The 24,576-nt window shown below is 49.3% G+C and overlaps 1 protein-coding gene across 4 annotated transcripts in view; it reads left to right on the forward strand.

Annotated features, from left to right (window-relative positions):
* LOC144592184 (teneurin-3-like) overlaps positions 1–24,576 on the forward strand; it is a 2,027,615-nt gene that overhangs the window by 1,827,181 nt on the left and 175,858 nt on the right. For all 4 annotated transcript variants that reach the window (XM_078396656.1, XM_078396657.1, XM_078396658.1 and 1 more), the window contains 2 exons: positions 329–451; positions 12,134–12,348. In XM_078396656.1, the coding sequence (XP_078252782.1) occupies positions 329–451; positions 12,134–12,348 (338 nt within the window). The remainder of the gene's footprint in view (positions 1–328; positions 452–12,133; positions 12,349–24,576) is intronic.

Consider the following 24,576-nt stretch of genomic DNA (forward strand, 5'->3'; position numbering starts at 1 on the left):
TATCTAACCCTCTTTTAAATTCATCCAGTGAATTGGCCTCCACTGCCCTCTGTGGCAGAGAATTCCACAAATTCACAACTCTCTGGGTGAAAAAGATTTTTCTCATCTCACTATTAAATGGCCTCCCCTTTATTCTAAGACTGTGTGGCCCCTGGTTCTGGACTCCCCCAACATTGGGAACATGTTTCCTGCATCTAGCTTGTCCAGTCCTTTTATGATTTTACACGTCTCTATAAGTTCCCCCTCACATCCTTCTAGACACCAGTGAGCACAAGCCCGGCCTTTCCAAGACCTGTCTGACCTGCCTGCTTGTTTTCTCTTCCACCAGCCATGCATCTTCTCGGCCTGAATTGGCAGCTCCAGCATGTCGACAATTACACGTTTGAAAATGGCAAAGTGAAGACCGAGACCTCTCCCACTAATGTGGTGACCTCCACCTCCGCCGATGGAGGTAAGAACTTCCTCGCCTCTCTCACCAGCAAAATGCAGAGGGAACAATGCAGAACGGAGTTCAGCTCAGTTCATTGTCACATGTACCGAGGTACAGTGAAAAGCTTTTGTGGCGTGCTAACCAGTCAGCGGAAAGACAACACATGCTTGGCTTTCTGCAGTACTGCAATAGACAATAGACAATAGGTGCAGGAGGAGGTCATTTGGCCCTTCAATGTGATCATGGCTGATCATCCACAATCAGTATCCCGTTCCTGCCTTCTCCCCATACCCCGTGACTCCGCTATCCTTAAGAGCTCTATCCAGCTCTCTCTTGAATGTATTCAGAGAATTGGCCTCCACTGCCCTCTGAGGCAGAGAATTCCACAGATTCACAACTCTCTGACTGAAAAAGTTTTTCCTCATCTCCGTTCTAAATGGCCTGCCCCTTATTCTTAAACTGTGGCCCCTGGTTCTGGACTCCCCCAACATCGGGAACATGTTTCCTGCCTCTAACGTGTCCAACCCCTTAATAATCTGATACGTTTCAATAAGATCTCCTCTCATCCTTCTAAATTCCAGTGTATACAAGCCTAGTCACTCCAGTCTTTCAACATACGATAGTCCCGCCATTCCGGGAATTAACCTAGTAGACCTACGCTGCACGCCCTCAATAGCAAGAATATCCTTCCTCAAATCTGGAGACCAAAACTTCACACAGTACTCCAGGTGCGGTCTCGCTAGGGCCCTGTACAACTGCAGAAGGACCTCTTTGCTCCTATACTCAACTGCTCATGTTATGAAGGCCAACATTCCATTGGCTTTCTTCACTGCCTGCTGTACCTGCATGCTTCCTTTCAGTGATTGATGCACTAGGACACCCAGATCTCATTGTACGTCCCCTTTTCCTAACTTGACACCATTCAGATAATACTCTGCCTTCCTATTCTTACCACCAATGTGGATAACCTCACACTTATCCACATTAAACTGCATCTGCCATGCAGATTTATTGGACATGTTGGTCGGTGTGGGCAGGTTGGGCCGAAGGGCCTGTTTCCGCGCTGAACGCCCTATATCTCTGCTGCCTTATCAATCAGGGCGATGCCAACTGGACGAATTGTTTTGCAAAGACACCACTTTCAAGGCTGGCCAAGTCTTAAATGCCACTTGGCTGCTCTCTCTGCTGGTTTGTTAAATTTAGAAATCATAGCAAGGCATTTGAATGAGGCCCTGAGTTCACAGGCCCTGGCATCATCAGATTTCTCTCCGTTGAACGAGCGATTTGTGACACTCCATCTTGATCTGCCCCCATTAGATAAATCTGTGATTTCACCGCTTTACTGTTACATGTGATCCTTGACTTCTCTCTCCTGATAGTTTTTTACGAGCCCTGTCAGTTGTTTCACCCCTGCATGGATCCAGGCCCCGTACAGGCCAGCTCCAGTCAAATCAATCCTGGTCTCCTTAAATAGCTGGCTGGCTATTGAGCTGAAGGTTTTAGCACCAGCGATATTTTACTCATCAATTAACCTGATTGTCATTTTATTATGCTAAAAGCCTACTGAAGTGTTATTGCACCGAGAAGTGTTAAATTTTATGGCTGGTTAATATAAAGTTGTTGAATAATCTGAGGCAATTTGGTTTTTTGACGTGTGTGCATGTGTGCGTGTGCGCATGTGTGCGTATGTGTGCGTGTGTGAGTGTGTGCGTGTGCATGTGCGTGTGTGCGTGTATGCCTGTGCGCGTGTGCATGTGTGCAGGTGTGTGTAGGTGTGTGCGTGTGTGCATGTGCGCGTGTGTGCGTGTGTGCATGTGTGCGTGTGCATGTGTGCGTGTGTGCAGGTGTGTGCATGTGTGCGTGTTCATGTGTGTATGTGCGCGTGTGTGCATGTGCGTGTGTGTGCATGTGTGCATGTGTTTGTACCGTTACCTTTTTCACGGTAACGCGAAAAGGTTACCCGTCAGGTTCATAGATACCTAGATACGTAGACAATAGGTGCAGGAGGAGGCCATTTGGCTCCTCAGGCCAGCACCGCCATTCATTGTGATCATGGCTGATCATCCACAATCAGTACCCTGTTCCTGCCTTCTCCCCATACCCCTTGATTCCGTTAGCCTTAAGACCTAAATCTAACTCTCTCTGCTGTAAGATCTTGTCATGGCTTCAGCTAGGGGTTGCCAACTATCGCACTCCCAAATAAGGGACAAGGTGACGTCACCGCCCCGCACCCCATGTGACCTCACCCAGCCAGCGGCCACGCGCTCACGCTCCACCAATGGTGGCCACCCGGGCCGGGAGGCGGGTTGCTACGCAACCTCCGTTAGGCGGCGCCCGGGCCTCTGGGCCTACAGTGACCGGAGCTAAAATGTCGGAAACCTAGATTGTCAGGACCTAAACTGTTGGGACCCACAGCGTCGGGACCTACAGTGTCCGGGCCTACAGCGTCCGGGACTACAGTGTCCGGGGCTACAGTGTCCGGGCCTATAACATCAGTGCCTACAGTGTCCGGGCCTACAGTGTCCGGGCCTACAATGTCCGGGCCTACAGTGTCCAGGCCTACAGCAGCCCCCGGGCCTACAACGTCGGGGCCTACAGCATCCGGGCCTACAGCACCCCCCGGGACTAATGCGGGACAAGGGCGGTCCCGTACGGCACAAACTAATTTAGCCCACAATACGGGATGTCCCGGCTAATACGGGACAGTTGGCGACCCTATCTTCAGCATTCATAAGACTTTACCACCCGTTCTTCTCTATCTCCATTAAAAATGTCCTATCTTGTTTTGTCCTGATCTTTGTTGAAGTTAACGATTTACAAATGGTGCCTCTGTCTTCACTGAAATTCCACACTTAAATGGAGAAAGTGTAAAAGAAAATAAACAGTGTGGTTTAGTTTAGAGACACAGCATGGAAACAGGCTCTTCATCCCACGCAGTCCATGCCGACCATCCATCACCTGTTCACACTAGTTCTATGTTAAACCCCTTTCTCATCCACTCCCGACACTGGGCGGTCACGGTGGCGTGGCGGTAGAGTTGCTGCTTTACAGCGAATGCAGCGCCGAAGACCCGGGTTCCATCCCGGCTACGGGTGCTGTCTGTACGGAGGAGGTCATTCGGCCCTTCGAGCCGGCACCGCCATTCAATATGATCATGGCTGATCATCCAGAATCAGTAACCTGCTTTCTCCTCATATCCCTTGATTCCGTTACTCCTAAGAGTTAAATCTAACTCTCTCTTGAAAACATCCAATGAATTGGCCTCCACTGCCTTCTGTGGCAGAGAATTCCACAGATCCACAACTCTCTGGGTGAAAAAGTTTTTCCTCATCTCAGTCCTAAATGGCCTATCCCTTATTCTTAGACCGTGACCCCTGGTTCGGGACTCCCCCATCATCGGGAAATTTTTCCTGCATCTAGCCTGTCCAATCCCTTAATAATTATATATGTTTCCAGAAAATCCTCTCTCATCAGTGAATATAAGTCCAGTTGACCCATTCTTTCATCATATGACAGTCCCGCCATCCCGGGAATTAACCTGGTGAACCTACGCTGCACTCCCTCAATAGCAAGGATATCCTTCCTCAAAGTAGGAGACCAAAACTGCACACAATACTCCAGGTGCGGTCTCACCAGGGCCCTGTACAACTGATGTAGGACCACCTTACTCCTATACTCAAATTGTACAAGTTTGTAGGTTAATTGGCTTGGTGTAAATGTAAATTGTCCCTCGTGCGTGTAGGATAGTGTTAGTGTGCGGGGATCGCTGGTCGGTGCAGACTCGGTGGGCTGATGGGCCTGTTTCTGCGCTGTATCTCTAAACCAAAAACTAAACCAAAGTAAAATAAGGATAACTATTTCAGTTCCTCCACTGAGCATCAGGTTTCTTGCCTGTGCGGTGGTCTTGCCAATACTCCCTCTGATGATGTGGGTTAATAACCGGGGAGCCTGGTCCTACAGACCACATCCTAGGCCTGGACTTGTATCCGGGGATATTCCAGTCCGTCCAAACCTCAGAGCGGCTGGAAGTCCTGACTATTGCCGTTCCCATGGCACCCGTCCAGGAACTAGAGATATATAATACTTGAGCAAGTGAAGCGGGGAGTCTAATGGGAAACATGGAAAATAGGTGCAGGAGTAGGCCTTTCGGCCCTTCGAGCCAGCACCGCCATTCAATATGATCATGACTGATCATCCACAATCAGTACCCCGTTCCTGTATTTTTAGAAATTTAGAAGGATGAGAGGGGATCTTACAGAAACATATAAAATTATAAAAGGACTGGACAAGCTAGATGCAGGAAAAATGTTCCCAATGTTGGGCCAGTCCAGAACCAGGGGCCACACAGTCTAAGAATAAAGGGGAGGCCATTTAAAACTGAGGTGAGAGGAAACTTTTTCACCCAGAGAGTTGTGAATTTGTGGAATTCTCTGCCACAGAGGGCAGTGGAGGCCAATTCACTGGATGAATTTAAAAGAGAGTTAGATTGAGCTCTAGGGGCCAGTGGAATCAAGGGATATGGGGAGAAGGCAGGCACGGGTTACTGATTGTGGATGATCAGCCATGATCCCAATGAATGGCGATGCTGGCTCAAAGTGCCGAATGGCCTCCTCCTGCCCCTATTTTCTATATTTCTATGAATTGGGCCATTCGGCCCATCAAGTCTACTCCGCCATTCAACCGTGGCTGATCTATCAACCCCATTCTCCTGCCTTCTCCCCATAACCCCTGACACCCGTACTGATCAAGAATCTATCCATCTCTGCCTTAAAGATATCCATTGAATTGGCCTCCACAGCCTTCTGTGGCAATGAATTCCACAGATTCACCACCCTCTGACTAAAGAAATTCCTTCTCATCTCCTTCCTAAAGGAGCATCCTTTAATTCTGAGGCTGTGCCCTCTGGTCCTAGACTCTCCCACTAGTGGAAACATCCTCTCCACATCCACTCTATCCAGGCCGCTCACTATTCTGTAAATTTCAATGAGGTCACCCCTCATCCTTCTAAACTCCAGCGAGTACAGGCCCAGTGCAGACAAACGCTCATCAATGTTGCGATGAAAAGGTTTCTTTGAAGTACAATTAGTGACATCAAATGCAGATAATGGGAGGAGGTCAAAGTGTCACAGAATTGATAGAAAAGGCAGGGAAAATCCAGTCAACACCACTCCGGCATGCTTTTAACCAAAACTACCTCAGCAAAAGTAAAAGCACAATTACACTGAAATATTCCAGGAAATTCCAGGTCTTTATTACACGAGAAATCATTCATTTTATCGTTTCAACCTTTATTGAAAGCTTTGGTGTATTTGATCTTACTGAAAGGACTCTGATAGATTTTAGAGTGGATGATCAGCCATGATCACAATGAATGGCGGTGCTGGCTCATAGGACCAAATGGCCTCCTCCTGCACCTATTTTCTATGTTTCTATGTTTTCTGTTTTAGAGGAGTTTATTATTGTCACGTGTACCAAGATTCAATGTTGGGTGGGATCACAGCTCTGCCCAAGACCACAAGAAAATGCATAGAGTTGTAGATGTAGCCCAGCCCATCACACACACCACACTCCCCACCACTGTAGATGTAGCCCAGCCCATCACACACACCACACTCCCCACCATTGTAGATGTAGCCCAGCCCATCACACACACCACACTCCCCACCACTGTAGATGTAGCCCAGCCCATCACACACACCACACTCCCCACCATTGTAGATGTAGCCCAGCCCATCACACAGACCACACTCCCCACCACTGACTCCATCTCCACTTCACGCTGTTTCAGAATAGCAGCCGACATAATCAAAGACGTATCCCACCCCGGTCATTCCTTCTTCTCACCGCTCCTGCCCGGCAGAAGGTACAGAAGCTTGAAAGCGCGCACCACCAGACTCAGGGACAGCTTCTTCCCCTCTATTATCAGGCTTCTGAACGGCCCTTCCATAAGCTAGGGTGCTGTCCGATTCACCTCCACCCCATTTAGTGGTATCTCAATCCCAAATACGGGACAAGGTGACGTCACCGCCCCGCGCCCCACGTGACCTCACCCAGCCAGCGGCCACGTGCTCCCGCTCCACCAATGGCGGCCGCCCGGGCCGGAAGGCGATTTGCCACGCGACCTCCGTTAAGCGAACACACTCGTCCCCGCTCCCCGAACACACTCCCTTAGCCTACAGTGTCTGGGCCTTACAGCGGCTCCCGGGCCTACAGCGTCCGGGCCTACAGAGTCCAGGCCTATACTGTCCGGGCATACAGTGTCCGGCCTACAGCGTCCGGGCCTACAGCGTCCGGGCCTACAGCGTCCGGGCCTACAGCGTCCAGGCCTACACTGTCCGGGCCGACAGCATCCAGGCCTACAGTGTCCGGGCCTACACTGTCCGGGCCTACAGCGCCCCCCGGGCCTAATACAGGACAAGGGCGGTCCCGTACGGGACAAACCAATTTAGCCCAAAATACAGGATGTCCCAGCTAATACGGGACAGTTGGCAACCCTAACCCCATTGCGGACATTGGACTTTGTCTGTGGAACTGATGTGCTACAATGCTGAGAACTATATTCTGCACTCTGTATCTTCCCCTTTGCTCTACTTATTGTACTGGAAATCGGCTTGATTGTATTTATGTACGGTATCATCTGACCTATTTGGACAGCATGCAAAGCGAAGCTTTTCACTGCCCCTGGGAACGTGTGACAATAATAAACCTAAGCCTAAAACCAGAGGGGGGGAAAAGACACAAAGTGCTGGAGTAACGCAGAGGGTCGGGCAACAACTCTCAAGAACGTGGATAGGTGACGTTTTGGGTCGGGAACTTAGAGTCTTGTGCCATAGTCATAGAGTGATACAGTGTGCAAACAGGCCCTTCGGCCCAACTCGCCCACACCGGCCAACAATGTCCTAGCTACACTAGTCCCACCTGCCTGCATTTGGCCCTTAATCCCTCCAAACTTGTCCTATCCATGTACCTGTCCAACTGTTTCTTAAACGATGGGATAGTCCCAGCCTCAACTACCTGGTGGCGCAGCGGTAGAGTTGCTGCCTTACAGCGAATGCAGCGCCGGAGTCTCAGGTTCGATCCTGACTATGGGCGCCATCTGTACGGAGTTTGTACGTTCTCCCCTGTGACCTGCGTGGGTTTTCTCCGAGATCTTCGGTTTCCTCCCACACTCCAAAGACGTGCAGGTTTGTAGGTTAATTGGCTGGGCAAATGTTAAAAAAATTGTCCCTAGTGTGTGTAAGATAGTGTTAGTGTGCGGGGATCGCTGGGCGGCGCGGACCCGGTGGGCCGAAGGGCCTGTTTCTGCGCCGCATCTCTAAATCTAAAAAAATCTACCTCCTCTGGCAGCTCGTCCCATACACCCGCCACCCTCTGTGTGAAAATGTTACTCCTCAGATTCCTATTAAATCTTTTCCTCTTCACCTTAAACCTATGTCCTCTGGTCCTCGATTCCCCTACTCTGGGCAAGAGACTCTGTGCATCTACCCGATCTATTCCTCTCATTATCTTATACACCTCTATTTGATCACCCCTCATCCTCCTGCGCTCCAAGGAATAGAGACCCAGTCTGTTCAACCTCTCCCTGTAGCTCAGGCCCTCGAGTCCTGGCAACGTCCTCGTAAATCTTCTCTGCACTGTTTCCTGCTTGACAACATCTTTCCTATAACATGGTGTTCTATAACTTGATCAATCGAACGGCCTTCTCTGCCTCCTGACATGTTAATTAGTGTCATTTAGAGCGTTATTGACCAACAGTTTCAGATCATTCCACATCAGGGGAAAAACCTTACAGCCTCATTAATTTTCTGATCCAAACATTTTGGGGGGGGATTTAGATGGAATCGTTCCCTCTATGATTTATTATTAAAACCAAAACTGTTAATTAGCACATTTTTACATCCATTTTTCTTTAAACCATAGAAGTCATTTGACAAGATTATTACACATTCTTTGAGAAGTAAACTTTCCTCAAGAGTTTAGTTTAGTTTAGTTTAGAGATACAGCCTGGAAACAGGCCCATCGGCCCACTGAGTCCACGCCGACTAGGGTTGCCAACTGTCCCGTATTAGCCGGGACATCCCGTATTTTGGGCTAAATTGGTTTGTCCCGTACGGGACCGCCCTTGTCCCGTATTAGGCCCGGGGGCGCTGTAGGCCCGGACCCTGCAGACCCGGATACTGTAGGCCCGGACACCGTAGGCCTGGACACTGTAGACCCGGACAGTATAGGTCCAGACGCTGTAGTTCCGGACAGTGTAGGTGCGGACAGTGTAGGCCCGGACAGTGTAGGTCCGGACAGTGCAGGCCCGGACAGTGTAGGCCCAGACAGTGTAGGTCCGGACAGTGTAGACCCAGATAGTGTAGGCCCGGACAGTATAGGTCCGGACGCTGTAGGCCCGGACGCTGTAGTTCCGGACAGTGTAGGTGCGGACAGTGCAGACCCGGACAGTGTAGGTCTGGACAGTGCAGGCCCGGACAGTGTAGGCCCAGACAGTGTAGGTGCGGACAGTGTAGGCCCGGACAGTGTAGGCCCAGACAGTGTAGGTCTGGACAGTGTAGGCCCGGACACCGCCTAACGGAGGTTGCTTAGCAACCCGCCTCCCGGCTCGGGCGGCCACCATTGCTGGAGCGGGAGCACGTGGCCACTGGCTGGGTGAGGTCACGTGGGGCGCGGGGCGGTGACGTCACCTTGTCCCGTATTTGTGAGTGAGATAGTTGGCACCCCTAACGCCAATCATCGATCACCCTTCCGCGTGGGATTTCACCGGGTGCTACGGTTTCCCAGTTTCACATCCTACACACTACGGGCAATTTTTACGGAAGCCAACTCACCTGCAAACCTGCACGTCTTTGGAGCGTGGGAGGAAACCGGAGCAACTGGTGAAATTCCACGCGTTCTCGGGGAGAACGTACAAACTCCACACAGACAGCACACGTAGTCAGGATGGAACCCGGGTCACTGGCGCTGTGAGGCAGCAACTCTACCGCTGCGCCACCATTCTCTTATTCTGCAGAATAAGAGCTGTATGTCTCTCTGGTGTGGGCATTTCACCACCCAAGGGCAATGTCCATTTTATTCCCTCTAAGTTTACATTTAGGTTCATTATTTTCACAGGGGGAAAGATTTACAAAGAACCTGAGGGGTAACTTTTTACACAAAGGGTGGTGGGTGTATGGAACGAGCTGCCGTAGGAGGTAGTTGAGGCTGGGACTTTCATTACGTTACACAGGTACATGGATAGGACAGGTTTGGAGGGATATGGACCAATTGCAGGCAGCCGGGACTAGTGTAGATGTGCCATGTTGGCTGGTGTGGGCAAGTTGGGCCGAAGGGCCTGTTTCCACGCTGTATCACTCTATAACTCTATGTGTACCAAGGTACAGTGAAAAGCTTTGTTTTGCATGCTGCACAAATAGATCAGATAATACTATAGCTAAATACACTTTATACATCTCTGGAAAAATTATCCTCCTGCGCTCCTGAAGGCAGGTTGGCCTTCATAACGAGAGGATTTGAGTATAGGAGTAAAGAGGCCCATCTGCAGTTGTACAGGGCCCTGGTGAGACCACATCTGGAGTGTTGTGTGCAGTTTTGGTCTCCTAATTTGAGGAAGGATATTCTTGCTATTGAGGCAGTGCAGCGTAGGTTCTCCAGGTTAATCCCCGGGATGGCGGGACTGTCATATGAGGAAAGATTGGAAAAACTGGGCTTGTATTCACTGGAATTTAAAAGGATGAGAGGGGATCTTATAGAAATGTATAAAATTATAAAAGGTATCAGTCTGAAGAAGGTATCAGTCTGAAGAAGGTATCAGTCTGAAGGTATCAGTCTGAAGAAGGGTCTCGACCCGGACCATTCCTTCTCTCCCGAAATGCTGCCTGACCCGCTGAGTTACTCCAGCACTCTGTGAAACGTCACCTATCCATGTTCTCCACAGATGCTGCCTGACCCGCTGAGTTACTCCAGCACTCTGTGAAATGTCACCTATCCATGTTCTCCAGAGATGCTGCCTGACCCGCTGAGTTACTCCAGCATTTTGTGTCTACCTTCGCGTTTGTAGGTTAATTGGCTTGGTATAAATATAAAATTGTTCCCTAGTGTTAGTGTGCGGGGATCGCTGGTCGGCGCGGGCTCGGTGGGCCGAAGGGCCTGTTTCCGCGCTGCATCTCTAAAACTAAAGCTAAAACTTAAACTGCATTATCACCACCACAAACAGTGGTCCCGAGACCTATGTTTGCTGGCCTAACAAATGCCCAAAGCTAACCCAAGAAAACAAAGTCAACAAAATTAAGATGACATGAAGCAATTTTTTTGTTTGGCCCTAATTTCCACAGTGTCTCGAAAAGGGAGCATTGGAATTTAGATATGCTTCACAAAGGTATCAGATTATACAATCGTTCTGTGTTTGCTTGTTTTAGATTGGTGCCAGTAAAATCTGGTAAAATGGACATATTTAATTTGCAACGGTTCTGACCAAAGCTTCAGTCAATTGGGATTAAACTAAACAGGCCTCCCAACATGTTTACTCACAAATTCCACTTTTTATGTTTTTCTGCTTGGTCTTTGCCTGCTGGACTGATCATTAACATGAGCGGCTTCTTAGATTAGAGGCGTAGAATTGTCCTCCCTTTGCCTCGACTCGTCATAGAAACATAGAAAATAGGTGCAGGAGTAGGCCATTCGGCCCTTCGAGCCAGCACCGCCATTCAATGTGATCATGGCTGATCATCCAACTCAGTAACCCGTACCTGCCTTCTCTCCATACCCCTGATCCCTTTAGCCACAAGGGCCACATCTAACTCCAATGCCAACCAATGTGCCCCATCTGCACTAGTCCCGTTTGCCCACGTTTGGCCCATATCCCTCTAAATCCTTTCCTATCCTCGTACCTGTCCAATGGCCGTTCCAATGCTGTTACGGTACATGCCTCAACTACCTCCTCTGGTAAAGATAGATACAAAGTGCTGGAGTAACTCAGCAAGTCAGGCAGCATCTCTGGAGAATTAGATTTCTCTAACTTCAACTAACCCTTGCATCCCCTCTCTCTCTGTCCCTCCCCCACTCTAGTTCTCCGACTGGTTTCCCTGTTCTCCTGATTCAATTTTACTGATTGCACTTCTCTTAGAAACATAGAAAGTAGGTGCAGGAGGAGGCCATTTGGCCCTTCGAGCCAGCACCGCCATTCATTGTGATCATGGCTGATCATCCACAATCAGTAACCCGTGCCTGCTTTCTCCCCATATCCCTTGATTCCACTATCCCCTAGAGCTCTATCTAACTCTCTCTTAAATTCATCCAGTGAATTGGCCCCCACTGCCCTGTGTCGTTGTGTCGTCTGCAACCTTGACAATGGTGTTGGTGTCGAATGCAGAAACACAGTCGTGTGTGAAGAGGGAGTAGAGCATGGGGCTCAGAACACAGCCCTGTGTTCTCCACAACTCCAGCACTCTGTGAAACGTCACCAATCCATGTTCTCCAGAGATGCTGCCTGACCCGCTGAGTTACTCCAGCACTCTGTGAAATGTCACCTATCCATGTTCTCCACAGATGCTGCCTGACCCGCTGAGTTACTCCAGCACTTTGTGTCTACCTTCGATTTAAACCAGCATCTGCAGGGGTTTTTTCCGACACACACACTTTTTTTGTCTGGCGTGCCTGAGACTGGAAGCCTTGCATTCACAAACTGTTCTCTTTTCTTTGAAGGAAAATTCGGCTTCCCTCACCAGGAGAACAACACCATTGATTCGGGAGAGGTGGACCTGGGCCGGCGGGCGATGCAGGACGTCCCGCCCGGTGTCTTCTGGAGAGCACAACTCTACATCGACCAGCCCCAGTTCCTGAAGTTCAACATCTCCCTTCCGAAAGACGCGCTGATCGGCGTGTATGGCAGGAAAGGTCTCCCTCCCTCTCACACCCAGGTACGGCTTCTCACTAACTACGGGGCCACTCTCTCTCAAGAGAGAGCTAGATAGAGCTCTTAAGGATAGCGGACTCAGGGGGTATGGGGAGAAGGCAGGAACGGGGTACTGATTGAGAATGATCAGCCATGATCACATTGAATGGCGGTGCTGGCTCGAAGGGCTGAATGGCCTCCTCCTGCACCTATTGTCTATTGTCATACAGTCTAAGAATAAAGGGGAGGCCATTTAAAACTGAGGTTAGAAAAAACTTTTTCACCCAGAGAGTTGTGAATCTGTGGAATTCTCTGCCACAGAGGGTAGTGGAGGTCAATTCACTGGATGAATTTAAAAGAGAGTTAGATAGAGCTCTAGGGGCTAGCGGAATCAAGGGATATGGGGAGAAGACAGGCACGGGTTACTGATTGTGGATGATCAGCCATGATCACATTGAATGGCGGTGCTGGCTCAAAGGGCTGAATGGCCTCCTTCTGCACCGATTTTCTATGTTTCTTGCTGCATCGCCTTTGATGTTTCGTTTTAACACCTTAAACTTCCTTATCTCTTTATCTCCCTCTCCGCTGTCTCTCGAGCCTAAACGACCCCTGTTCTTTCCAGAGATGCTGCCTGACCCGCTGAGTTACTCCGGCACTCTGAAACGTCACCTATCCATGTTCTCCAGAGATGCTGCCTGACCCGCTGAGTTACTCCAGCACTCTGTGAAACGTCACCTATCCATGTTCTCCACAGATGCTGCCTGACCCGCTGAGTTACTCCAGCACTCTGTGAAACGACACCTATCCATGTTCCCCAGAGATGCTGCCTGACCCGCTGAGTTACTCCGGCACTCTGTGAAACGTCACCTATCCATGTTCTCCACAGATGCTGCCTGACCCGCTGAGTTACTCCTATCTTTGGTATAAACCAGCATCTGAAGTCCCTTACTGCATACTTTCTCTGTGTGCTGCCATGTTTCAAATAAATTGTCCATTTTTACCTCTCAAGTTGTTATCCAAGCATGACGCTCCCCAAACAGAGGAGAAGTCCCTTCCCAATTCACTCAAACTTCAACATAATTTAAAAAATTCTATTAAAAATATTCAATTAACCTTCTTTGCTCCATTGATAGTGACGCCCATGGTTCATTCTTGTCTTAATACTGTTGCCTCCCGTCCCTCAGTTATATGGAGGTTCTCTCTGTGTCTTTCCACATGTGCCTGCACCGTACCATCTCCTTAAGTCTCCTTAGAACATAGAACAATGAAAATAGGTGCAGGAGGAGGCCATTCGGCCCTTCGAGCCAGCACCGCCATTCATTGTAATCATGGCTCATCATCCACAATCAGTAACCCGTGCCTGCCTTCTCCCCATATCCCTTGATTCCACTAGCCCCTAGAGCTCTATCTAACTCTCTCTTAAATTCATCCAGTGAATTGGCCTCCACTGCCCTCTGTGGCAGAGAATTCCACAAATTCACAACACTCTGGGTGAAAAAGTTTCTTCTCACCTCAGTTTGAAATGTCCTCCCCTTTATTCTTAGACTGTGTGGCCCCTGGTTCTGGGCTCCCCCAACATTGGGAACATTTTTCCTGCATCTAGCTTGTCTAGTCCTTTCATAATTTTATACGTCTCTATAAGATCCCCTCTCATCCTTCTAAACTCCAGTGAATACAAGCCCAGTCTTTCCAATCTGCCTCAATAACAAAGGATGTCCTTACTCAAATAAGGAGACTAAAACAGCACACAGTACTCCAGATGCGGTCCTTAAATATACTTCTACACTCATTGAGTATAGAACATAGACGCCAAATGCTGGAGTCACTCAGCGGGTCAGGCACCATCTCTGGAGAAGAAGAATAGGTAACGTTTCAGGCTAAGAACCGTCATCAGACCATTCCTCTTGAACTACCTGAAACATCACCTATTCCTCGTCTCCATAGATGCTACCTGACACGCTGAGTTACTCCTGAATTTTGAGTCCAGCTTCAGTGTAAACCAGCATCTGCAGTTCCTTCTTACCCACCTCGAGTATAGAAGTAAGGAGGTTATGCTGCAGTTATTTAAGATGTTTGTGAACTCACTTTCAGAGTAATGTGTTCAGTTTTGGACAACATGTTATTGGCAAGATGTTGTCAAGCTGGAAAGGGTACAAAGATGATTTACGAAGATGTTAAAGGAACTCGAGGGTGTGAGCTATAGGGAGAGTTTGAGCAGGCTAGGACTTAATTCCTTGGAGCGCAGGAGGATGATGTGTTATCATATAGAAGATTACAAAATCATGAGAGGAATAGATTAGGTAAACGCACAGAGTCTCTTGCCCAGAGGACTTAGGTTTAAGGTGAGGGGAGAAAGATTTAACAGGAACCTGAGGAGTGGCTTTTTCACACAGAGGGTGGTGGGTGTATGGAACGAGCTGCCGGAGGAGGTAGTTGAGGCTGGGACTATCGCAACGTTTGAAACATTTGGACAGGTACATGGATAGGACTGGTTTAGAGGGATATGGGCCAAACGCAGGCAGGTGGGACTAGTGAGATTGGTCGGTGTGGGCAAGTTGGGCCGAAGGGCCTGTTTCCATGATATATGACTCTGTGAGGAAAGGTTTAGAGGAATATGGGCTAAATGCAGGCAAATGGGACCATCTTTGATGGGGCATCTTTGTTGGCATGGACCATTTGAACCAACATGTTCTTTGTGCTAAAGATAGACACAAGATTCTGGTATAACTCAGCTGGTCAGGCAGCATCTCTGATTGTAAAGAATGGGTGTCGTTTCGAGTTGGGAACTTTCATCAGGCCCAAAACATAACTTATCCGTTTTCTCCAGAGATGTTATGAAACGATACACTATGATGATATGCTATGAAATGATACGAAATGCTACGATGATACGAAAATAGGTGGAGGGGCGGGTAGTGTAGAGAAAGCAGGGACTCTGCAGAAGGACGTGGACAGGTTGGGAGAGTGGGCAGAGAAGTGGCAGATGGAATACAGTGGAGCAAAGTGTGGAGTCGTGCATTTTGGTCGTGGGAATAAAGGCGTAGACTATTTTATAAATGGGATGAGAATCCAGAAATCGGAGGTGCAAATGGACTTGGGATTGCTGGTGCCCGATTCCCAAAAAGTTAATCTGCAAGTCAAATCAGTGGTAAAGAAAGCAAACTCAAAGCTAGCATTTATTTCGAGAGGGCTTGTGTACAAAAACAGGGATGTAATGCTGAGGCTGTATAAGGCGCTGGTCGGGCCGCATTTGGAATATTGTGAGCAGTTTTGGGCCCCATATCTGAGGAAGGATGTGCTGGCTCTGGAGAGGGTCCAGAGGAGGTTTACAAGAACGATCCCAGGAATGAGTGGGTTAACCTATGATGAGCTTTTGTCGGCACTGGGCCTGTACTCGCTGGAGTTTAGATGGATGAGGGTGGACCTCATTGAAACGTACAGAATAGTGAAAGGCCTGGATAGAGTGGATGTGGAGAGGATGTTTCCACTAGTGGGAGAGTCTAGGACCAGAGGGCACAGCCTCAGAATTAAAGGACGTTCCTTTAGGAAGGAGATGAGGAGGAATTTCTTTAGTCAGAGGGTGGTGAATCTGTGGAATTATTTGCCACAGACGGCTGTGGAGGCCAAGTCAATGGATGATTTTAAGGCAGAGATAGATAGATTAGTTACGGGTGTCAGAGGTTATGGGGAGAAGGCAGGAGGATGGGGTTGAGAGGGAAAGATAGATCAGCCGTGATTGAATGGTGGAGTAGACTTGATGGGCCGAATGGCCTAATTCTGCTCCTATCACTTATGACCTTATGCTGAGTTACCGCTGCACTTTGTGTCTATCATAAACCAACATCTGCAGTTGTTTATTTCTACATGATAGTTGTGCTGTGTAGTTGAGTTTAGTTTATTGTCACGTGTACCAAGGTACAGTCAAAGACTGTGCATGATTACAATTGAGCCGTCCACGTGTACAGAAACATGACAAATGGAATAACACGAAGAACATTTAGTACCATGGAAAGCCAGTAACGCCTGATCTATGAGGTAGATAGTAGTTCAGCATTGTGGTAGGATGGTTCAGTTGCCTGATAACAGCCGGGAAGAAACTGTCCCTGAATCTGGAGGTGTGCGTTTTCACACTTCTGTACCTCTTGCCCGATGGGAGAGGGGAGAAGAGGGAGTGGCCGGGGGTGAGACTGGTCCTTGATTATGCTGCTGGCCTTGCCGAGGCAGCGTGAGGTGTAGATGGAGGCATTCATTCACAAAATGCTGGAGTAACTCAGCAGGTCAGGCAGCATCTCGGGAGAGAAAGAATGTAGATGGAGGCAGTGGAAGGGAGGTTGGTGGGTGTCAGCTGTAGACACCCGATTCTGAACCTGAGCAGCCTTCAAATCTTTGATTGCCTCCTTTAATTCATTCGGCAAAGGAAAGTTCATCGATCAGATGCCTTTTTCTTGTCATCTGGGATTGCTTTGAGCTTTGTTAAATAAATTCGGTCAGTCGTGCTGGTAATGAATGCTGATGCAGCGAGGATCAATAGTTGCCTAAATCCATCAGGTCCCGCTCTCTGAAAACGCTGGGTTGAATTTAACTTTGATTTTAGCTGGTTTGAGTTTGGAAGGATGAGGGCTGGGGTTGCCAACTGTCCCGCATTAGCTGGGACATCTTGTATTTTGGGCTAAATTTGTTGTCCCATATTAGGCCCGGGGGCGCTGTAGGCCCGGACACTGTAGGCCCGGACACTGTAGGCCCGGACACCATAGGCCCGGACACTGTAGATCCGGACACTGTAGGCCCAGACACTGTAGGCCCGGACACTGTGGATCCGGACACTGTAGGCCCGGCCAGTGTAGGCCCGGACACTGTTGGTCCAGACGCTGTGGGTACGGACAGTGTAGGCCCAGAGGCCCGGGCGCCGCCATGAAGGAGATTTCACGTGGCCGCTGGCTGGGTGAGGTCACGTGGGGCGTGGGGCGGTGACGTCACCTTATCCCGTATTTGGGAGTGAGATAGTTGGCAACTATGACAATAGAAACTTATTGAATAGTGAAATGCCTGGCTCAAGGGATATGGGGAGAAGGCAGTCTCGGGTTACTGATTGTGGATGATCAGCCATGATCACAATGAATGGCCGTGCTGGCTCGAAGGGCCGAATGGCCTCCTCCTGCACCTATTTTCTATGTTTCTATGAGTGGATGTAGAGAGGATGTTTCCACTAGTGGGAGAGTCTAGGACCAGAGGGCACAGCCTCAGAATTAAAGGACGTTCCTTTAGGAAGGAGATGAGGAGGAATTTCTTTAGTCAGAGGGTGGTGAATCTGTGGAATTCATTGCCACAGACGGCTGTGGAGGCCAAGTCAGTGGATATTTTTAGGGCAGAGATAGATTCTTGACTAGTCTAGGTGTCAGAGGTTATGGGGTAGATGGTAGGAGAATGGGGTTAGAAAGGAGAGATGGATCAGCCATGATTGGAATGGCGGAGTAGACTTGATGGGCCGAATGGCCTAATTCTGCTCCTGGAACAAAAGACAATAGACATTAGGTGCAGGAGGAGGCCATTCGGCCCTTTGAGCCAGCCGGTATGGGGAGAGGGCGGGAACGGGGTACTGATTGAGAATGATCAGCCATGATCACATTGAATGGCGGTGCTGGCTCGAAGGGCCGAATGGCCTACTCCTGCACCTGTTGTCTATTTAAATCACCCTAAATGTAGAGAATAGTTCTGAAAACCTAATCAATTGAATCAATGTGAGGGACACAAAGTTGAACACTTGGGTTGTTTAGAGTGTTCAGTGAGGCGGCATCTAACACTTTAGACAATTTCAAAATCACAATATCAGAAGATGTTTAATGAAGGCGCAACATTGATTTGTGTGCGGAAATCTTCCCCTCAGTTCAGTGAGTGTCACTCAGAGCCAAAATAGAATCTCCAACGGTAATATTGCCAACAGTCGTATATCAAGTATTCTCCATGTATTCTCCATGTATTCAAGACAGAGTTAGATATAGCTCTTAGGGCTAACGGAATCAAGGGGTACGGGGAGAAAGCAGGAACGGGGCACTGATTGTGGATGATCAGCCGTGATCGTATTGAATGGCGGTGCTGGCTCGAAGGGCCGAATGGCCTACTCCTGCACCTATTTTCTATGTTTCTCTCTGATGATATGCTCCATATGTAACCCTTGCTTTCCCTCTCTCTCCACCCCTCCCCCTTCCTAGTTCCCCGGCCAGTCAGACTGATTACATTTTATCTCTGTGTACTTCGTAGTCACCTCCCCCTCAGCGAACAATGATCCATTCCACGTTTTCCTTGAGCTGCGTCCACTTTGATGTCTCGTTTTCACACCTTACCCTTCCTTATCTCTGTGTCTCCCTCTCCCCCTGACTCTCAGTCTGAAGGAGGATCTCGACCCGAAACGTCACCCATTCCTTCTCTCCAGAGATGCTGCCTGACCTGCTGAGTTACTCCAGCACTTTGTGTCTACCAGCGTCTGCAGTTCCTTCCCACACATTTCATCTGCTCATGGAAACATAGAAAATCGGTGCAGGAGGAGGCCATTTGGCCCTTCCTGCCAGCACCACCATTCATTGTGATCATGACTGATCATCCACAATCAGTAACCCGTGCCTGCCTTCTCCCCATATCCCTTGATTCCACTAGCCCCTAGAGCTCTATCTAACTCTCTTTTAAATCCATCCAGTGAATTGGCCTCCACTGCCCTCTGTGGCAGAGAATTCCACAAATTCACAACTCTCTGGGTGAAAAAGTTTCTTCTCACCTCAGTTTTAAATGGCCTCCCCTTTATTCTTAGACTGTGTGGCCCCTGGTTCTGGACTCCCCCAACATTGGGAACCTTTTTCCTGCATCTAGCTTGTCCAGTCCTTTTATAATTTTATACGTCTCTATAAGATCCCCTCTCATCCTTCTAAACTCCAGTGAATACAAGCCCAGTCTTTCCTATTTTTCCTCATACGACAGTCCCGCCATCCTGGGGATTAACCTGGTGAACCATCTGTGACTTTAGTGAGGCCGCATTTGGAGTATTGCGTGCAGTTCTGGTCACCCCTTTGCAGGAAGGAAACGGAGGTTTGGAAACAATGCAGAGGAGGTCTGCCAGAATGATGCTTGGATTAAATAGTATCAGCTGTATATTTAAGGGCGGCACGGTGGCGCAGCGGTAGAGTTGCTGCCTCACAGCACCAGAGACATGGGTTTAATCCTGACTACGGGTGCTGTCTGCAGGGAGTTTGGACGTTCTCCCTGTGTACACTTTGGTTTTCTCCGGGTGCTCCGGTTTCCTTCTACACTCCAAAGATGTACAGGTTTGTAGGTTAATTGACTTCGGTAGAAAATTGTAAATTGTCACTGGTGTGTGGGATAGTGCTAGTGTACGGGGTGATCACTGGTTGACACGGTCTCGGTGGGCCGAAGGGCCAGTTTCTAAACTGTTTAGTTTAATTTAGAGAGACAGTGCAGAAACAGGCCCTATCGGCCCACCGGGTCCGCGCCGACCAGCGATCCCCGCACACTAACACCATCCTACACACACAAGGGACAATGTTTACATTTATACCAAGCCAATTAACCTACAAACCTGCACGTCTTTGGAGTGTGGGAGGAGACCGAAGATCTCGGGTGGTCACGGTGGCGCAGCGGTAGAATTGCTGCCTCACAGCGAATGCAGCGCCGGAGACCCGAGTTCGATCCCGACTACAGGCGCTGTCTGTACGGAGTTTGTACGTTCTCCCCGTGACCTGCGTGGGTTTTCTCCGAGATCTTTGGTTTCCTCCCACACTCCAACGACGTGCAGGTTTGTAGGTTAATTGGCCTGGTGTAAATGTAGAAATTGTCCCTAGTGTGTGTAGGATAGTGTTAGTGTGCGGGGATCGCTGGGCGGCGCTGACCCGGTGGGCCAAAGGGCCTGTTTCCGCACTGTATCTCTATATCTCAGAGTAAACCCACGCAGGTCACGGGGAGAACGTACAAACTCTGTACAGACAGCACCCGTAGTCAGGATGGAACCCGGGTAAAATTGTCTTTGGTAAAAAATTGTAAATTGTCACAGGTGTGTAGGATAGTGCTAGTGTGCGGGGATCGCTGGACGATGCGGGCTCTGTGGGCCGAAGGGCCAGTTTTTACTCTGTTCAGTTTAGTTTAGAGATACAGTGCAGAATCAGGCCCTTCGGCCCACTGAGACTATGCCGACCAGTGATCACCCTGTACCCCAGCACCATCCTACACACACTGGGGACAATTTACAATTTTAATGAAGCCAATTAACCTACAAACCTGCACGTCTTTGGAGTGTGGGAGGAAACCGGAGCACCCGGAGAAAACCCACGCCGATCACGGGGAGAACGTACAAACTCCGTACAGACAGCACCCGTAGTCGGGATGGAACCCGGGTCTCCGGCGCTGTGAGGCAGCAACTCTACCGCTGCGCCACCGTGCCGCCCCTCTCTAAAGTCTAAATGGGACTAGGGGCATATTGGCCGTCATGGAGTCCATGGGCCGAACGGCCTGTTTCCGTGCTGTATTTTTGCCACTGTTGTGATATTTCTGTCCCCCGTATGTATCTTTAACACAGATGCTTTATAGAATGATACAGCGTGGAAACAGGCCCTTCAGCCCAACTTGCCCACACCGGCCAACAATGTCCCAGCTACACTAGTCCCACCTGCCTGCGCTTGGTCCATATCCCTCCAAACCTGTCCTATCCATGTACCTGTCTAACTGTTTCTTAAACGTTGGGATAGTCCCAGCCTTAACTACCTCCTCCGTCAGCTCGTTCCATACACCCACCACCTTCTGTGTGGAAAAAGTTACCCCTCAGATTCCCATTAAATCATTCCCCTTCACCTTGAACCTATGTCCTCTGGTCCTCGATTCCCCAACTCTGGGCAAGAGACTCTGTGCATCTGCCCGATCTGTTCCTCTCATGATTTTGTACACCTCTATAAGATCACCCCTCATCCTCCTGCGCTCCAGGGTATAGAGACCCAGCTTGCTCGAAATACTTAAACTAATACCAGCCCAACGTTTCACATTCTGCAGTTACAGGAATCCAGTGAGAAGCTAATGAGAAAATCAATGCTGTTCACATTCTGATTTATTCATGTTTCTGTATTTGTCGCGGTTCACGATGTCTAAACAACCATCTGCATTGTGCACCCACTGACAATACACACTGGAAATTAAAGCTTGAACAGTCTTGTATTAACATTGGGATCGCTACTGAATCTTAACATCACAGTCGGGGAACTAAGCCTTAAAACTATGCTGGGTAGAATATAGAACTTGCCCACAACGGCCAACACGCCCCATCCACACTAGTCCCACCTGCCTGCGTTTGGCCCATATCCCTCTAAACCTGTCCTATCCATGTACCGGGAAAAAAACTGCAGATGCTGGTTCAAATCGAAGGTAGACACAGAATGCTGGAGTTAGTCAGCGGGTCAGGCAGCATCTCGGGAGAGAAGGAATGGGTGACGTTTCACAGAGTGCTGGAGTAACTCAGCGGGTCAGGCAGCATCTGTGGAGGACATGGATAGGTGACGTTTCACAGAGTGCTGGAGTAACTCAGCGGGTCAGGCAGTATCTCTGGAGAACATGGACAGGTGACGTTTCACAGAGTGCTGGAGTAACTCAGCGGGTCAGGCAGCATCTGTGGAGGACATGGATAGGTGACGTTTCACAGAGTGCCGGAGTAACTCAGCGGGTCAGGCAGCATCTCGGGAGAGAGGGAATGGGTGACGTTTCGGGTCGAGACCCTTCTTCAGACTGATGTCAGGGGAGGGGGGCGGGACAAAGATAAAATGTAGTCGGAGACAGGAAGACGAGTGGGAGAACTGGGAAGGGGGAGGGGATGGAGAGAGAGGGAAAGCAGGGAGTTAGAGAAGTCAATGTTCATACCGCTGGGGTGTAAACTACCCAAGCGAAATATGAGGTGCTGTTCCTCCAATTTGCGCTGGGCCTCACTCTGACAATGGAGGAGGCCCAGGACAGAAAGGTGCTGCCCAAAGATACTAGAGGAACAAGATAGACCACTCAACCCTAAAAACCGTAGTGTGTAACGGCGCCATTTTAGTAGGCAGAAATTTGCAGAAACATTTAAAAAGAAAAATAACAAAAATCTGTGAATTGATGGATGAGATATATTCTGCATTTTAATTGTATCATTACACATACTGTTCCCCCAAAACACTGATTACACTGAACACAGGCATAACGAACGGCGGGTTTTGCTTACTAAAATGGCTCCTTGCCTGTAGTCCGTCTGTCTTTTGTGTTTTTTGTTGTTTTTGTCTCAATTGTAGTGTTAATATGATGTAGTGTTGTATGTTATGTTTTGGGGGGGGGGGGGTGGGAGGGAACGGGAACTGTAACTGTAACATTCTCTCTCCAGAACGGAGACGCGACCTTTGTTCTGTGCCGTGTCTCCGTTCCCGCTGCGGCCTACCACCGGCCATGCACCTGGGACCACCTGGGTCACTGGTTCGCAGAGCCCGCAGTCCGGACTCACCACCTGCGGCGCTGGCTGCCTGCGAATGCTGCGGGAACAGCTGCGACTCGTCTCCGGAGGCTCCGGCGCGGGCCGCGTGGACGTCGGAAGCCCGCAGGCCCCTGGATGGGGGCCGACATCGGGAGCTCCGGCAGCGGCAGAGGCAGCGTGTTCGCCCGCCCCGAATCGCGGGGCTTGGGTCGGCCCGCCGCGGACGTTTCACCATCCGGCGCGGCCTGAAATAGGCCGCGGGATTTTTTTTCACCGCCCAGCGGGGGCTTCAATATCGGGAGCCCCGACCGCCCCGACGTGGCAACTCCAACAGCCTGACCGCGGGACAAGACGGCAGGGAAGAGAAAAAGACATTCTGGCCTTCCATCACAGTGAGGAGGGACTGGAGGAGACTCACTGTGATGGATGTTTCTTTTTGTTTGGTGTTAGTTGTGATTGTATGTGTTATTGCATTTTTATTGATTAATCTTATTGGTCTTATTGTTCAACTGCGGGTAATGTTTCATTTTACTACACATTTATGTGTATGTAACAAATAAACGACTATTGACTATTGACTACACTTCAGTATAGGCGATTTCAACGGAGTGGTCCATCTTGTTCCTCTAGTATCTTTGGTGCTGCCTGACCCGCTGAGTTACTCCAGTTACTCCAGTATTTTGTGTATCCTATCCATGTACCCGTCTAAATGTATCATATTCATCGATCACCCCGTGAGCGAAGAGTATCCTACACACAATTTTACCGAAGCCAATTAACCTACAAACCTGCACGTCTTTGGAGTGTGGGAGGAAACTGGAGCACCCGGAGAAAACCCACGCAGGCCACGGGGAGAACGTACAAACTCCATACAGACAGCGCCCGTAGTTGGGATGAAACCCAGGTCTCTGGCGCTGTGAGGCAACAACTCTACCGCTGCGACTGCTAAGGCTTTTCACACCTCGGCGGAAGTTCTTTTAGGGAGAAGCTAGAGAGAAATCCCCTGCCAAAGCCTTAGCTGAATCACGTATCAATCCTCACCTTGTATGGATCTGGAGAGGATGTTTCCACTAGTGGGAGAGTCTAGGACCAGAGGTCACGGCCTCAGAATTAAAGGACGTTCTATTAGGAAGGAGATGAGGAGGAATTTCTTCACTCAGAGGGTGGTGAATCTGTTGAATTCTTTGCCACTGAAGGCTGTGGAGGCCAAGTCAATAGACAATAGGTGCAGGAGTAGGCCATTCGGCCCTTCGAGCCAGCACCACCATTCAATGTGATCATGGCTGATCATTCTCAATCAGTACCCCGTTCCTGCCTTCTCCCCATACCCCCTGACTCTGCTATCCTTAAGAGCTCTATCAAGCTCTCTCTTGAATGCATTCAGAGAATTGGCCTTTTAAAAGACATTTGGACAGGTTCATGGATAGGAAAAATTTCCACGCTGTATAACTTTACAATATGTCTCTATGACTGTGGGGCTGTGACTACTATTCTATGATTCTATGACTATGAAGCTATGACTCGATGGCACCATCGCTCTATGATTATGACTTTATGTGTATGACTGGCTCTATGACTATGGGTCTCTGGGTCGATGGATGTGTGGGTGTGTGTGTGTGTAGGTGTGTGAAGGTGTGTGTGGGTGTAAGGGTGTGTAGGTGTGTGTGTGGGTGTGTGTGTGGATGTGTGTGTGTGGGTGTGTGTGTGTGAGTCTATGTGTGTGTGGGTGTGTGTGTGTGGGTGTGTGTGTGGGTATGTGTAGGTGTGTGT

This window comes from Rhinoraja longicauda, chromosome 3 (assembly GCF_053455715.1).
Source record: "Rhinoraja longicauda isolate Sanriku21f chromosome 3, sRhiLon1.1, whole genome shotgun sequence".
Lineage (NCBI taxonomy): Eukaryota > Metazoa > Chordata > Chondrichthyes > Rajiformes > Arhynchobatidae > Rhinoraja > Rhinoraja longicauda.